Source organism: Leguminivora glycinivorella, chromosome 24 (genome assembly GCF_023078275.1).
Source record: "Leguminivora glycinivorella isolate SPB_JAAS2020 chromosome 24, LegGlyc_1.1, whole genome shotgun sequence".
NCBI classification, from domain to species: domain Eukaryota; kingdom Metazoa; phylum Arthropoda; class Insecta; order Lepidoptera; family Tortricidae; genus Leguminivora; species Leguminivora glycinivorella.
In genome coordinates, this window is record NC_062994.1 from 6,645,790 (window position 1) to 6,663,821 (window position 18,032).

General features: G+C 39.8%; 3 protein-coding genes across 5 annotated transcripts in view; 2 read left to right on the plus strand and 1 right to left on the minus strand.

The window, feature by feature from the left end:
- The window catches only part of LOC125238814 (WD repeat-containing protein 7), a 191,326-nt gene that overhangs the window by 57,649 nt on the left and 115,645 nt on the right, over nt 1-18,032 (minus strand). The window lies entirely within an intron of this gene.
- On the plus strand, nt 1,478-2,449 carry LOC125238818 (histidine-rich protein PFHRP-II-like). The gene is made up of 2 exons (XM_048146265.1): nt 1,478-1,544; nt 1,654-2,449. The coding sequence occupies exons 1-2, from the start codon at nt 1,533-1,535 to the stop codon at nt 2,335-2,337; spliced, it is 696 nt and encodes a 231-aa protein (XP_048002222.1). The 5' UTR covers nt 1,478-1,532; the 3' UTR covers nt 2,338-2,449.
- On the plus strand, nt 6,381-7,419 carry LOC125238817 (larval/pupal cuticle protein H1C-like). The gene is made up of 3 exons (XM_048146264.1): nt 6,381-6,429; nt 6,539-7,173; nt 7,234-7,419. Exons 1-3 carry the CDS (start codon nt 6,418-6,420, stop codon nt 7,298-7,300), a joined length of 714 nt encoding a protein of 237 aa, XP_048002221.1. The 5' UTR covers nt 6,381-6,417; the 3' UTR covers nt 7,301-7,419.

Sequence of the window (18,032 nt, forward strand, 5' to 3'; positions counted from 1 at the left end):
AGGTGATTACGTAAACATAGGGTTAGGGATAAAGTACAGAGTACAGACAGACGATTTATGGAAACCGCAAACTGTGAATAACTTCAGATTGAAATTCGAAGCGCAATAGTTGAAGAACAATGAAGAATTCCAGATTCCAGTAAGTAGCGAGACCAGTGCGCGTAGCCGAATGCACTAACGCTCACGAAACGCTCACTAAAATATATCTTTCGTAGATCTATCTCTATCACTCTTGCGTGCTGGCGCAACAGAGCCAGGCTACCATTCTGCGGCGTTCCGATTTCGTTTCGCGTCGCAGAAATAACATTCGGCTTCGGGGCCAGGCATATCTGACTTTCCCGAGGCTGTAAAAAGCTGGCAAGTTTAAAATTCTTTTAGATGAACTCAGGTATAGTACTCAGTTTATTAAAGATATTTTTACGCGAAATTTTGTGGAATACCATTTAACGAAAACTTTTGAGGTATTCTGTCATATATACCACAGAATTAGATTTAGATAGAAATAGTTCATCTATTTGTATGGGGCGGCCGAGCGTGTCAGATTTTGTACTGAAGTTGTTACTTGCCTGTGATTATAAATATGTCTCAAGCCCTTGAGTGTTCATATTTTTTGTGTTGTTGCAATTAAATATCACGTAACGGGGCATTTTTGAATTTTTCGTTGACTTCAACTTACAAAAATTGTCGCCCGAAAGCTGCAAGCTGCGATTAAAGACGGACAACTCAGTGGATTTTACTGTTTCGTTGACACGCTAAGTAGATACGTTTGCTTGATCTATGATATATATATATGACATCTGTGATATTTATACTGTAACTGCGCAACTATCACCATAATATTATTATCATTTTTGACGTTTAAGATACATTAATAGTTAAGAAACTTCGTAAAATATACAAACCAATGATTATCTGCATATTACTATACTCTTATTTCTGTCAATAGTATAATCTACAAATATACAATACCTCACAAAACCACAATGTGATCACATTCAAATTGGGTTACATTAGGACAGACATAGCTTACCATACTGCAATAGAAAATTGATCTCAAATACTTAGTAAAACAATTGCATTATATTTTTGTACTTCTCTATTGTATCTAAATTGATTACTTAAAACGTCTACTAGGTTTAAATTTTTGTACTAAATTAAATTCTAAGGTTTTAGAACAATAGCTTCCGTTCGTACTTCACGGTAAGTACAACATTCGCACTTTAACCTCTTTATCAGGTCAAGATTATCCAGATTAAGGTAACTGCCAACTTTACTCATGAATATGTAAAACTACAGAGAGCTGTGTCAATTACACCTATATTTATTACATAACACAACACATACTACCTATGAACATCTAGCCAGATGTTTGACAAGCAAGGTCTATAATAAAAATTGGTTAACAGAATTGTCAAAACGAATATGTATTTCCTACATTTCTCCCGCCCCTTTTATCGCGCAGTTAGTATAAAAAGTGCGAGCAACGCCGAAACAGCATTCAGTAGCCTTCGCGCAGTCTACAGAAGTGCACGATGAGAGTACTGGTCAGTTGAGCAACAGTTAACGTTCCCACGTGGAGTCTTTGTGTGTTGTGTGTGCGCCGTCAAGGATTGCTTCAATGTCGAGGTTAAAACGGTTCGTGTTTTGTTACAGATAGTCGCCGCCGTCCTCGCCTGCGCCGCCGCAGCGCCCTCGGGCCTGCTGGCTGGTCCCTACGGCCACGGTCTGATCGGCCATGGCGCCCCTCTGGCTTACGCCCACGCCGGCCCCTTGGCCGTGGCGCACGCCGCGCCCCTGGCCGTGGCTCACGCCGCCGTCCCCACCATCTCCCACGGAGACATCCAGGGCGCCGCCATCGACGCCCATGTAGAGGCCGCTGACCACGTCCGCGCCGCCGTCGACGCCCACCGCGAGCTCCACGACCAGGCCGCCGAGCTCCACGGTCAGGCCATCAACGCCGCCGAGGACCACTCGTGGCAGGCCATCGACGCCGCCAAGACCCACGAGGCTCAGTTGGACGGTGCCGCCGCGGGCGCCGCGCCCATCCTCGCCAAGCAGCTGGCCGGCCACGGCGCCGTGTACGCCGCGCCCGCGCTCGCACACGCCGCCTACGCCGCGCCCCTCGCGCACGCCGGCAGCCACTCCGTGTCCTCCCAGTCCCTGCACCAGACCCACCCCGCGCCCCTCGTGCACGCGCCCGTGCTCGCGCACGCCGCGCCCGTGTACGCGCACGCCGCCCCCGTCGCGTACGCCGCGCACGCCGGCTACGCTCACGCCGGACTCGCGCACGCCGGCTACGGTCACGCCGGTCTTGCCCACGGTCTATCCCACTGGTAGACTATTAGATTTATGTAAACGTGCCAAATATTTTCTACACTGTTTCGGATTTAAATTAAAAACAAAAACAATAGAAGAAGCGAGGATGTGTAAATAAAAAAAATATAAAAATTGCATGTCTTTTATTTACGCTAATTTATTTGTGTCCCTATTTCACATCAAGGCGAGGCGAAACCTGTACTACGTGGCGTTTGTATAATAAAGGGGTCCAGGGGGATAAGGTATTAGGGGTCCACAGATTAACAGCTCGCCGGACGATATCAAAATAATAATTATGAATAAAATCAAATTAACCAATCTGAATGACATATGTAATATAATCAACTAGCTTTTGCCCGCGGCTTCGCTCGCGTTAGAAAGAGACAAAAAGTAGCCTATGTCACTCTCCATTCCTTCAATTATCTCCACTTAAAAAATCACGTCAACTCGTCGCTCCGTTTTGCCGTGAAGAACGGAAAAACAAACAGTCACACATACTTTCCCATTTATAATATTAGTATGGATTAATGCATCTTCTAATTTAATATTCGACATTGTATTCATCTCAATTTAATTGCTGTTAAATAATTGATGAACGAGTAATACTTATAATATTATTAATAAAATGTATATATCTATGTTTATTACTTTATTAAGTGGTATAACTTCGTTCACTGCATAAGCTCGATACCTACTAATGGAACATTGGGTGAATTAAGGCCCAGTTACTTAAATAAAAAGTTGAGTTTAGCTATTGATATAAAAAAGGAATGCGAATGGTCAATGCACGGCCCAAATATTAAATGTATTGTATTTAATTTTATAACGAATTTCATTGTTTATAATCTTTGTGTTTGTAGGAATTGGATCGGTGACTGAAAATAAGGGTTGCAATTCTCGCTTCGGATCATATCTTGCCTAACAATTTTCCTTGAAAATTCAACGTGGTAACGCTGCTAGTGACACGGGCACATTTGGGCCAGCTAAGGGTACCATAACCTAGATTAATTTAGTACTTCAGTTTGACGAAGCTGGACCCGCGCTTGGTACTTGCAGTACGATGCACATCAACATTCAAAAATGATTATTTTATGTTATATTCATCTCATAAGTAATAATAGAAAACAATGTGAAATTAGTAAATAGTCTTTTAGCGAGATATTTTTGTGACTATAACTACCAATTTTTAAAGCTACGTGAATTATTTTGTATTATGGGTTAGATTGTGGCGTAGGCGAGAGGCTGGCAACCTGTCACTGCAATGTCAGTTTCGTTTTCTGTCAACCCCTTATTTGCCAAGAGTGGCACTAATACTTTAGTAGTTTCATGTGGTCTGCCTACCCCTTCATGGGATACAGGCGTGATTGTATGTATGTATGTGAATTATTTCCTCTATTTTTTCTTTCTATACGTATGTGTAAAAACTGGCCAAGAGCGAGTCGGACTCGAGCATCGAGGGTTCCGTAGAATGTTTTAAATTATAAAAAAAAACTATTGTACCAATTATTTATAATGTGAAATGTCTTATTTGATGTTTCATTTAAAGACACGTCATATTTCCCAAAGGTTCATCATCATAATATGAATCTGAAACCTAAATTTGAAATTATACTGGAGCTTATCGTTTGTAGGTCCCTGGAAAATAATTATAATAATTATGCCTCGAAAATATTATTACCTAATATTGTTAAAAAGTAGTGAAGTAAGTAAGTGCGTTAAGATTATATCTTTTTTATTTCCGCTGCCCAAAGGCTGTCTTGTAGAGATAGTTCTTTAGCGATAAGACCGCTTGTCTGCCTCTATTTATTTATAGTCATTTGTTATGTCTCTACTGTATTTTTTGCTGAGGTGTGACAATAAAGAGTATTCTATCTATCTATATATATATCCAAGTACCAAATGGGAATCAAGACTACAAGAGAGTATTAAGCTACTCTAAGTAATTATTATTTGCTTATGTTGATCAACTAAATGTATTAAGGTGACGACCTTGTTTAAATGTAGGCACGTTTATTATATTTTGCTTTATTACATACATAGTTTTTACAGATACCATCAAAAATGTGCACAACCGAGTTTTATCGCAATGCTGCAAATGTGATCATTATAAATAACTAATCAGTAAGAGTATTCCAAAAAATAAAAACTATATTAATATAAGAAAAAATGTATTAAAATAACAATTTAATGTTGTCAAAACTGACTCCAGTTTTTTTTTTTTTTTTATTATTATAAATGGGCTTACTCTTGAGTTTGGCGCCTTGTGGCAATTTAGCAACGAAATAGCAATAAAATATCGTATATGCCAGCAATCCTACGAATGGAGATTCCAATGAGACTTTATAAATTATAAGCTTATTCAAAATATAGAAGATCAGTGCTCCTGCACTGCACTGATTGACTAACACCTATTCGCGGATTAGCAAAATCTTCCCAATTTTTACTAACTTGGATTTTCGCAAAGTAACTCCTCTTTTTTTAGGGTTCCGTAGCCAAAATGGCAAAAACGGAACCCTTATAGTTTCGTCATGTCCGTCTGTCCGTCTGTCCGTCTGTCCGTCTGTCCGTCTGTCACAGCCGATTTACTCGGAAACTATAAGTACTACAGTGATGAAATTTGATGGGAATATGTGTTGTATGAACCGCTACAAAATTATGACACTAAATAGTAAAAAAAAAGAATTGGGGGTGGGCCCCCCATACATGTAACTGAGGGATGAAAATTTTTTTTTCGATGTACATACCCGTGTGGGGTATCAATGGAAAGGTCTTTTAAAATGATATAAAGTTTTCTAAAAAACATTTTTCTTAAAGTGAACGGTTTTTGAGATATCAGCTCTCAAAGTCGTAAAAAGTATGTCCCCCCCCCTCTATTTTTATAACTACGGGGTATAAAATTCTAAAAAAAATAGAGGTGATGCATGCTAATTAACTCTTTCAACGATTTTTGGTTTGATCAAAGTATCTCTTATAGTTTTTGAGATAGGTTGATTTAACTGTAATTTTGGTTAAGTTATTGGTTTATTATATTTGCTGCTACGGAACCCTTTGTGCGCGAGCCCGACTCGCACTTGGCCGGTTTTTATAGTCTCCAAGCAGCCTTTTGGTAAGAAGTATCACGAACAGATAACTATAAAATAAATAAAATAATATAAAAACCGGCCAAGAGCGTGTCGGGCCACGCTCAGTGTAGGGTTCCGTAGTTTTTCGTATTTTTCTCAAAAACTACTGAACCTATCAAGTTCAAAACAATTTTCCTAGAAAGTCTTTACAAAGTTCTACTTTGGTGATTTTTTTCGTATTTTTTAAACATATGGTTCAAAAGTTAGAGGGGGGGGGGACGCACTTTTTTTCCTTTAAGAGCGATTATTTCCGAAACTATTAATATTATCAAAAAATGATTTTAGTAAACCCTTATTCATTTTTAAATACCTATCCAACAATATATCACACGTTGGGGTTGGAATGAAAAAAAATATCAGCCCCCACTTTGCATGTAGGGGGGGTACCCTAATAAAACATTTTTTCCCATTTTTTATTTTTGCACTTTGTTGGCGTGATTGATATACATATTGGTACCAAATTTTAGCTTTCTAGTGCTTACGGTTACTGAGATTAACCGCGGACGGACGGACGGACGGACGGACGGACGGACGGACGGACAGACAGACATGGCGAAACTATAAGGGTTCCTAGTTGACTACGGAACCCTAAAAATGGCTGGTAGTGAGTGGGACACAGTGCATAGCAAGTCAAAAAATGTAGCTTACCAGCTTTTGCCAGCGGCTTCGCTCGCGTTAGAAAGAGACAAAAAGTAGCCTATGAACAAACAGACACAACCACACTTTCCCATTTATAATATTAGTATGGATTTACCAAAATACATACCGATAGCCCGATATACACGTATAGTTGACAAATTCGAACCTGATATTTGACAAGCAAGGTCTATAATAAAAATTAGTTAACAAAATTGACAAAACGGATAATAATATTTCCTACATTTCTCCCGCCCCTTTTATCGCGCGCAGTTAGTATAAAAAGTGCGAGCAACGCCGAAACAGCATTCAGTAGCCTTCGCGCAGTCTACAGAAGTGCACGATGAGAGTACTGGTCAGTTGAGCAACAGTTAACGTTCCCACGTGGAGTCTTTGAGTGTTGTGTGTGCGCCGTCAAGGATTGCTTCAATGTCGAGGTTAAAACGGTTCGTGTTTTGTTACAGATTGTCGCCGCCGTCCTCGCCTGCGCCGCCGCAGCGCCCTCGGGCCTGCTGGCTGGTCCCTACGGCCACGGTCTGATCGGCCATGGCGCCCCTCTGGCTTACGCCCACGCCGGCCCCTTGGCCGTGGCGCACGCCGCACCTCTGGCTGTGGCTCACGCCGCCGTCCCCACCATCTCCCACGGAGACATCCAGGGCGCCGCCATCGACGCCCATGTAGAGGCCGCTGACCACGTCCGCGCCGCCGTCGACGCCCACCGCGAGGTCCACGACCAGGCCGCCGAGCTCCACGGTCAGGCCATCAACGCCGCCGAGGACCACTCGTGGCAGGCCATCGACGCCGCCAAGACCCACGAGGCTCAGTTGGACGGTGCCGCCGCCGGCGCCGCGCCCATCCTCGCCAAGCAGCTGGCCGGCCACGGCGCCGTGTACGCCGCGCCCGCGCTCGCGCACGCCGCCTACGCCGCTCCCCTCGCGCACGCTGGCGCCATCGCGCACGCCGGCAGCCACTCCGTGTCCTCCCAGTCCCTGCACCAGACCCACCCCGCGCCCCTCGTGCACGCTCCCGTGCTCGCGCACGCCGCCCCCGTGTACGCGCACGCCGCGCCCGTCGCGTACGCCGCGCACGCCGGCTACGCTCACGCCGGACTCGCGCACGCCGGCTACGCTCACGCCGGACTCGCGCACGCCGGATACGGTCACGCCGGACTCGCGCACGCCGGCTACGGTCACGCCGGTCTTACCCACGGTCTATCCCACTGGTAGAATGTTAAATACACAAAAAGTGCCAAAAAATTTCATATACTCAAAAGTTTCGAATTTAATTTAAAAACAAAACCAAGAGAAGAAGCGACGATGTGTAAATAAACAAAATAGAAAACTTACTGTATTCTTTTCTTTACTACACCAAACATAAATGAACATGAATCTAATCTATAAGAGATTAATTGATTACAGGATATACACAGGACTTGACTAAACTTCCGTTTAATATATATTGCAAAAGAGAATATAAAGGATCGGCACCTTTATATTCTCCCTATTATGACTGCACAGCACAGATATTTGTTCCTGAGTCATGGATGTTTTCTATGTATATACGTATTTATATATTAATATATATCGTTGTCTGAGTACCCACAACACAAGCCTTCTTGAGCTTACCGTGGGCCTCAGTCAATCTGTGTAAGAATGTCCTATAATATGTACTATAATAATAATATTAAAAAATTATTCGTAATCAAAGGAAAGGATATTCCATAGCCCTCAATGGAGGAGGTCACCAAATATCAGAAAATTGACCTAATGGACGCGGACCGTTTAATACTAATTTTAATATTGGTTGGGGCAGTACTTGCTCTGGTTCCATTATTATATTTTGCATGTTGGTAGTTTTACAAAAAAGCATCATTTCTTAAGCCGGCCATTTGGAAATTCGAAAAAAAAATCGTTTTTCTTACAAACACGATCCATCCTAATCGTATACCTTTCTCATTCTATTTTTCGAAGAGGATATTCAATACAAAGCTTGTTTCCGAAGCATCGGAAGCACGACTAAGCTCGGTTCATAAAGTTTATATGTCACGCGGGTGTAGCAACACCAACACCGTGAGAATGGTGCTTCGTGACGCTAGGCGCATGCGTCAAAGATCATGCGCAAGGGCGGTCGCGCGCGATCGTATGTGCGAAAACGCAATGAAAGGGAAAAGCCTTAAATGAACGTTATATCGACTTAACACGTGAGTAACCCGCTTAAAATATTTTTTCACCACACCAACTGTTAAAGGCTTACTTTGCTATTCGAAAACAGATGGCAAAATTGCATTTTATCCACAAGAGTGCAAAGTAATTTCATACAAATTTTAACTTGTTGTCTTAAGCTGGCTGATAGAATTTACCTATAAATGATGATTTTGAATCATAAATATTGAATAATTTGATGGATTTGATTTAATTTTATGTTTTATAGTTAGTATTTTGTTTGTGTTGGTGTGGTGAAAAATGTTGTGTTTCACTCGGTAGCGAAGTTTGTTTAACCTTCGTGCCTTGAAACCCTCGCAACGCTTAAGATTCCACTTTTTGAACCACTCGCTACGCTCGCGGTTCAATATTGGAATCTTTCGCTTGCTCGGGTATCAATATTGGCACGTACAGTTAAACAACTACTTTGCCCCCTTGTAAAACAAATAACTATTAAATATGTTTGAGTTTCACGGGAGTTTTATAGTTAAAGCCTTAAATCAAACGCTCAGTTTAATAATAAACCAAAAGTATATTTAACTGAATACTACACAGCTTTTCTTGTTTTCTCTCATCGATACAAAAATAACTAAAATCTCTTATATAAACTACGATAATATGCCGTTAGCTAGTTATACCTACATAGCAAAAGTGACATCTCTCGGAAAATTTGGTAAACACGTTTACCTAGCATTTTATACAGCAGCTATTACTGAGTTACTGGGCTAAAACTTTTAGAAATGTTTAGAATCGTTAGCAGACGTTTCTGCTTGTTAAAAATTAAATTTAGTATGGGTTAGCACATTATTACTGGTGAATTCTCAATATAACTTGAGACTCCAGTGCCGTTACAAGACGTAATAGTCTGTCGGTAGATGGCGCTAGACGTCACCCCAAGACGTGTGTACATAAGGAAAGGCATGGAAAGATTTGCGATGTCCGGCGTGGCTTCCGTAGCTCAATTGGTTAAGAGCATTGCACGGATTGCAAAAAGGGTTCAAGTCCCGCCGGAAGCGTAAATTTTTCCAATTTTTCCTTTAATATAAAAAATGTTTAGAATCGTTAGCAGACGTTTCTGCTTGTTAAAAATTAAATTTAAAACTTTGTTATCTACCCTACCCCTTTATCAGTGCGAGCGAGAACTGCATCTAAACGTCAAAAATACAATCGTCAAATATTCCAATTTGTACATTTTGGCGGAGAAACTCTAGGTCCCAGTGCGAACAAGTTGTTCAAAGAAGCCAGGAAGCGTCTGGTTGAAGTAACTGGTGACCGAAGAGCTGGTGACTTCCTCGCACAACGTATCAGCATTGCGATACAGCGAGGAAATATCGCGAGTAGGTATCCTTGGTACAATGCCTCAAGGGCCTATAGCTTAGCTAGCTTTTAAGTTTAGTCTTAGTTTCTTATATAATTATGTAAATATTTTTAACAAAAATATGTCTTGAAGCGAATTTATTTTTATTTATTTATTATTTATTTATACGATTAATGTAATGCAAAGTAAGTAGGAAAGTACACAAACAACAAAGATAACTTGAATACGAAACCACATTTAAGTAACATTATTTATTATTGTTTTCTATGTATATAAGTGTGTATTTATCTAAATATATGTAAGTATATCGTCGCAAAGCACCCATAGTACAAGCTTTGCTTAGTTTGGGGCTAGGTCGATCTGTGTAAGGTGTCCCCCGATATTTATTTATTTTATTTATTTATTATGGGAAACCATTTCGTTTCCAACCAACCACAATCGCTCATCTTAATCGCCAGTGTATAGCCAGCCTTATCGGCCATGCAATGCTCGAAACCAAATGGCCTAGTCTTTCTTTGTTTTACTGCAAACTCAAATTAAACCCTAAACTGCAGTTAGAAGATTTAACTTCGCCTATCAAAGGAACGATTAAGTTAAGTGCTAGCGTGGATGTAATTGTACATTTGATATTGAAATTTTAATGAACTAAAAGGCGAAAAATTACTATTTTTGTCAATCAGTCAATACTGTGATTATAGTTAGACTAGCTTTTACCCGCGGCTTCGCCCGCGTAATAAAAGTATTCTTATTGAAACGTTTACAAAAAATAAGATTTTCATTTGGATCCGTAGGTTTCTTTGTAGGTACATCTGTCCGCGATTATTTCGATTAAGGTAAAGCGGGGCAATTCTCGACTGGAGGGCCATTGTAACTGATCTATTTGCTGTACGGTCCGGTTTTGGCTGACTGTACCTTACACCTATTGTTTTTAAAGAAATTCTTGCAATGATTGTAGAATTGTTACACAGCGACAACAGCGTAGGTAGTAGGTACGAATATGTATGTATTTTACCTTTATAAATATTTATACTGGGGAAACTTCATACAACCCACATAGCCAGTATCTCGACGCTAATGGTCGGTAGGGTAAAAAGTACTTCCTTGCATTATCGCTTACAATTTTTTCCATTTTGCTTATACTTATTGCAAACGTAAACATATAAAAGGCAAGCAAACAACGATCTTCTTACAGCACATTGAATGTAATAGTTATTACAGATGCAGGATACTCGCCGATGCCTACTTACTAATACCTTCCCACTGAGCCACCTGCATTTTACACTGCCTAGATATCGATTGCCGACCGATTATTCCGACCCCAATCCCTATTATTATCCCCGTCCCTATCTCTATCTTTGTCCCCGTCCCTATCTCTATCTTTGTCCCCGTCCCCGTTCCCGTCCCGTCTCTGTCCCCGTCCCTCCCCTATCCCTATCCTCGTCCCCGTCCCCTATTTTTATCCATATTTCTATCCCTATCCCTATCCCTATTTCTATCCCTATCCCTATCCCTATCCCTATCCCTATCCCTATCCCTATCAATATCCCTATCCCTATCCCTATCCCGATCCCGATCCCGATCCCGATCCAGATCCCTATCCCTATCCCCACCCCTACTTTCTTTTCCACCTCATTAGATTTTAAAATCGTTGTATTTATCGTGATCAGCGACCCGATAAACCATAAAAACGATACCCATATTGTGTTTTTGACTTTACCCCCTTTGCACCCCTTTAGGGGTCAAATTTTCAAAAAACCTGAAACATGTATTTAGTCATAATATGTCTTTAGGAATCCTCCTGTGAAGTTTCGAATAAAATAGTCAAACTAATCTTGTTTCCCCATACAAACTTTGAACCCCCATTTCACCCTTTTAAGAGGAGAATTTTGAAAAATCCTTTCTTAGTGCTCCTCTACGCCATATAAGGAACCCATGGTTTCGGCTGTGTGTTGATATATCAATCAGTCAGTCAATATCTTCTTTTATATATTTAAACCCCATTGCACCACAACAGGGGAGAAGGTATTTCACTTCCGCCTCGTTAGATTTTAAAAACGTTGTATTTATCGTGATCAGCGACCCGATAAACCGTAAAAACGATACCCATATTGATTTTTTGACTTTATCACCCCCTTTTCACCCTTTTAGGGGTTAAATTTTCAAAAAACCTGAAACACGTATTCAGTCATATGTCTTAAGGAATCTTCCTGTGAAGTTTCGAATAAAATAGTCAAACTAATCTTGTTTCCCCATACAAACTTTGAACCCCCATTTGACCCCATTAGGAGGTGAATTTTGGAAAATCCTTTCTTAGTGCTCTTCTACACCATATACGGAACCTACGTGCCAAATTTGAAATCTCTAGGACCAGCGGTTTCGGCTGTGTGTTGATATGTCAGTCAGTCAGTCAATATCTTCTTTTATATATTTTTTTGATATTTAAACCCCATTGCACCACAACAGGGGAGAAGGTATTTCACTTCCGCCTCGTTAGATTTTAAAAACGTTGTATTTATTGTGATCAGCGACCCGATAAACCATAAAAACGATACTCATATTGATTTTTTGACTTTATCACCCCCTTTTCACCATTTTAGGGGTTAAATTTTCAAAAAATCTGAAACACGTATTCAGACATATGTCTTAAGGAATCTTCCTGTGAAGTTTCGAATAAAATAGTCAAACTAATCTTGTTTCCCCATACAAACTTTGAACCCCCATTTGACCCCCTTAGGAGGTGAATTTTGAAAAATCCTTTCTTAGTGCTCCTCTACACTATATAAGGAACCTACGTGCCAAATTTGAAATCTCTAGGACCAGCGGTTTCGGCTGTGCGTTGATATGTCAGTCAGTCAGTCAGTCAGTCAGTCAGTCAGTCAGTCAGTCAGTCAGTCAGTCAGTCAGTCAGTCAGCTTCTTCTTTTATATATTTAAGAAGACATTTGTTTACGCCGACCGTTTGGCTGCTACGTGGATAGCAATGAATGCAATTATGTCTTACTAAACTACTTACCTAGTTAGTAACTAACCGAAGCATTAGCGAAGGTCTACTCATAAACATACTCTTTTTAACCCCCTTTTAAGTTTGACGTGTCTGTCTGTCCGTCTGTCTGTCTGTCTGTCTATCTATCTGTCTGTTTGTCTGTCTGTCTGTGTGTATGTCTGTCTGTGGCATCGTAGCTCCCGAACGGATGAACCGATTTAGATTTAGTTTTTTTGTCTGAAAGCTGAGTTAGTCGGGAGTGTTCTTAGCCATGTTTCATGAAAATCGGTCTACTATGTCGCAGTCGGGGGTTTTTTCAAAATTTTAATTTTTATACTGTGCTACCGGCAACGACACGAGAAGGCCCAGTGCCTGAAGCTGACACACTACACCGGTGAACAATTCTAAGAGGTTAAAGGATAAAATACTAAAACTAGCCAACACTATTCGACGTAAAGTCATAATATCTGGATATCTATCTTATTCTCAGTAAGGTAATGGCGCCTATTAACGTGGTACTTCAGGAAGATTTCAAAAGATTCCAAAAAATTAGGGGTATCAAAGCTCGTTAACGACCACAAATATTTTTTTATGGAAGAGTATTTATTGAACTATTAGTTTTGAAGAGTTTTTGGATCATTTTAGTTTATTATATGTCATAAAATAATTATTGAAGCCAGCATACCTAATTTTTCTATTACCGTGGTAATGAACAGGCTGCGGTTCTATTAACGCGAATTGAGATTTCATTACCGAGGGTATGAATGACAGTGTTTTTCTGCCATCGGTAAATAGAAACCCATCTCAAAATTTGGAGCATAATACCGACGGTTGAATATACAAATTATGACAAATACATATACCTATACTATCTTCCTTTATGAATACCCACAGAAGACTCAGTTTCATCTAAGAAATCTGTACTTACGGTACTCTAAATGTCATATTTTGATACAAGACTAATATGTCGCTCGGTAATAGATACTTCTTTAGGAACCTATTACCGACCCAAACAAATATTGCATGGATCGGTAATAGATTCTTATACATTCCATTACCGAGGGTAATCCGATCGTACCATCGGTGATAGGCATAAATTGGAGTATAATAAAATCAAATTCCGACCAATAAAAACAATGTCATACAGATGTATTTTCATTACAAATCAAAATAAAATATTGCAACTTTATATTAAAACCAAGTTTACATAACTGGTAAGTAAACATCAGACTTTATCTCAATGTTTAAAAAAATTGACAAATTAACGGTTTTCATAGAAACTACGAAATCAGTAGTGAAGTTTTTGCTAAAAATTAAGGTTTTATTGAATATTTTTCATACCACGTAAATAGTTCTTTGATAGCGTGAATAGATCAAGATTAAAACAACTGTAAGACATTATATAACTGATCACATATACTTAAAATAAAACATAAAGAACTAATATCACTACTTTAACCATTACTGTGGTATACCACAGTAATAGAATCTACTCACGAAATGGCGCCTTTCACCGCTGTCTTTTAATTTCCACTTTAAACACATTTCCAGGCTAAACAATACGTAAAAAGTACTCAGAAGTCATGTAGAAAACTATAAACAATAATTTAAAATGCATCACTTTCATATAATGCATCAATTATTACGTAAACTACTAAATGAGATTGGAGTTCACTTAGGTTTAGCGTCACGCGTTAGTATGACACAACCTCTTCTTGCGGCCCCGTGGCAAAAACTGTCAAATAGCGAGTGTCTTCTTTCATTCACACTCTCTAGCGCCTATATGTGCGTTAGTCAACTAAACAGGCTTCCTTTGTGTGAGTAACTTTATTTAGGAAATTGGTCGGTTTGCCTTCAAAATGCGTATTTGCAAATGCGGCGGTAATGGACGTCGATTTCGATACCCGCGTTGATAGCCGCCGTTACCTTATTTATATCGTTTTGTTTAAGCACTAATGATCCAAGACCATAAGCATGTGAAGAATACAACAATAGTAATAGGTTTAAAGCACACACCCAGATTTTAATTTGTCTTGTCTTAGGAAACTCATATTATAAGTATCTATTGTTTTATAGTACTGTATTAAAATGTTAGTTTTTTTTTTGTTAGCCTATTTGAGTGTCCCACTGCTGGGCAAAGGCCTCTCCCCTGGCTCTCCATGACTCCCTGTTCTCTGTTTCCTCCGGCCAGTTCTTCAGAAAGGCGTCAAGATCGTTTCGCGATCTTTGCCTGGGCCTGCCCGGCCCTCGCTTCTTCGTCGGCATCCACTTGGTGGCTATGTTAGCCCACCTATCCGGATGCATGCGATAGACGTGGCCGACCCAGTCCCATTTAAGCCTGGCGGTTTTTTTGCCAACATCAGCAATGCGAGTTTTGGAGCGCAGTTAGTTATTACATTATAAAAATCATAAACACGATTTGCTAGCACAGACTGTTAAATCATAATTTTTAACCAACGACGCAAAAACGACGGGGTGTTTGACGCGTCTGTCTGTGTGAATGTGTGTTTCTGTGTCATAGTAGCTCCCGCACCAATTCCCACACGGATGAACCGATTTAGTTTCGTTTTTTATTTGTTTGAAAGCTAAATTAGGAGTGTTCTTAGCCATGTTTCACGAAAATCGGTCCATTATGTCGGTTTTTTTTTAATTGAAATTTTGTGGTTGGTGTTGGATACTAAATCGATGAACAAAAGCTTTATTTCGCAAGTCAAGAGTGAACAGGCATCTTCTGGGCGAGCTCACTCTATCGTAGGCCACGTCTTTGCTTTTGGCTAGTCTGTGGTCAAGAGTAAGCCCATTTATAATAATAAAGTTAAACATTGACAGTATGTCACAACACCATGAATTTCATGAATCCATACTAATATTATAAATGGGAAAGTGTGTGCGTCTGTTTGTTTGTCCGTCTTTGACGGCAAAACGGAGTGACGAATTGACGTGATTTTTTGTGTAATGTTGGCTAAGTACCCATTTGTTTTTAAAAACGCACAATCTTTTTTTATGTGATAGGATGCAAATGAGAGACAGGTCGCCTGATGGTAAGAGATCACACCCATGGACACCTGAAACACCAGAAGTGTTTCAGACGCGTTGCCGGCCTTTAAGATGGCTGTAAATATGTGTGCTAAAACTAGATATTAAAATAATTAGAGTGATTGCTAGCCAGGAAGTGGCACGCCTCGACGTGCTTGTTATTCGGACTGCGGAAATAATCGCCAATCAAACACGTTTACGGCCTAAAATGTAAAAACAAGCTTTAATGACTATTTTAAAGGTTTTCAGACAAAGCAACAATGTTGCTGTTGGCAAAAAAATTACCCCTGTATCGGAATGTTAAATTATGTTAAGAGTTAACATTTCATAAGGTTGTCTGGAAGAGATCGCTTTTAATAAAGGCTCCTGTTGTACACCGTGTTTTTTTTAAATTTCGTTAACTTGGGCATATGCCGAAGCTATACAGCATGTAAACTAACGAAAACCATTTACTGTAACCCGTAAATGTCCAGGTGATACTGAGAAACTTTTACTATGGGATCAACCCCGAAATCACGAAAATATCTTCTGACAGTTTCATAGGTAGTTTTATTTTATAGTAAGTATTTCCTCTGGGAGAGTAAATTTTTCTGGGAGAGTAAACGTTTTGGGTGTTGGTCCCATAATAAAAGTTGCTCTGTGTAACTTAAATATTAACAGGCTTCAGTAAATGGTTTTCGTTGGTTTACATACTGTATTAACTATATAGTTAGGTCCATTATAGGAAACAGAACGGCATAATTACTTTAGTTCTCTTAAATTCGTATTATTTTACTAAAAAACCATATACCTGCGATAGATGTTACTTTAATTGCTGATGGAGAAACGGGCTTTACAATTAACTCACAATAAGTGTCAAAATTATGACATGTCAATCCCATATCGAACACACAAAGCCCGTTTCTTAACAGCAATTGATGTAACTTCTATCGCAGGTGTATGGTGTTTTTCAGAAAAAAGTTACGAATTAAAAAAACTAACTATGCTATTTTGTTTCCTATAATGGAATTCAATAAAAACATGGTGTATAAAACAACAGGAGCCTTTATTAAAAGCGATCTCTTCCAGACTACTAGCATGTCCTTAATTGTCTGTATTGATTGTATTGTTCTCTTTATTATGATGTAAATTACATACATACATACAATCACGCCTGTATCCCATAAAGGGGTAGGCAGAGCACATGAACTACTCAAGTTTCAGTGCCACTCTTGGCAAAAAGGGGTTGAAAGAAAACGAAAAATAAATGATGATGATGTAAATTAAATTAAATGTAAATTAAAGTAAAATATGTTTTATATTGTACATTTAAAACATGAATTAAGCGAAAAGTCTCACACCGCAGTTATTCTATGATGATGACTATGATGCAAAGACAATAACTCCGTATAGACAGCTAAAATCTAAAAAAAAAGTACCTCAAAACCATACAGAAAAGGTACGGTGACCTAGATGGCGATACACCTTTGGAGGACGCTCGGCTAGATGGCGAATATTAATATTTGATATTTTAACACATATCAAGCTGTCACATAACACATGTCACAGTTTCGTTTTCTTTGAACCCCTTATTTGCCAAGAGTGGCACTGAAGCTTTAGTAGTTTCATGTGTTCTGCCTACCTCTTTATGGGATACAGGCGTGATTGTATGTATGTATGTATGTATGTATGTATGTATCAAGCTAGGATTCGGCAGTCCTAGAAAACCTAAAAATGACGATAGAAGCGGTTTTCTTTAAATAAAAACTTTAGCCATCCATACTAATATTATAAATGGGAAAGTCTGTGTCTGTTTGTCCGTCTTTCACGGCTAAACGGAGCTACGAATTGACGTGATTTTTTAAGTGGAGATAGTTGAAAGGATGGAGAGTGACATAGGCTACTTTTTGGCTCTTTCTAACCCCCCACTTCCCTAAAATGGGGGGTGGAAGTTTTTATGGAGCATTCCAATTAATGCGAGCGAAGCCGCGGGCAAAAGCTAGTAATTTTATAATTATTTTTATGTTATCGTTCTGTCGTCATGGTTAAATGTATGTGGAAAATTTGAGTTTTCTAGCACTAACAATTACGGAGCAAAACTGCGGACGATCAGACAGACGTACATGAAGGAACAATCAAAAGAGCATTTTTGGGTCGACCAACTGGACGCCTTGATAACAGTATAATAAAAAGTACTATCGTACAGTATGGCCACTCTCGCTCCCCGCTGAAAGCGCCGCCCATCCCCTCTCGGTTACCTCACAGCTACCGCCTGTCAAAAACGCGAACCGTCAACCTGTCATATCTCACTCATACAAGCATGGTACGCGTTCACCTACACGAGCTTAGAATGTGTACTAGGAACGCGCCTCTTTCATATATTTGATCGCCAGTGTCCGAGATGTGCCTTGATGTAGGTCACCCTAAATATCGTTGGGCGAA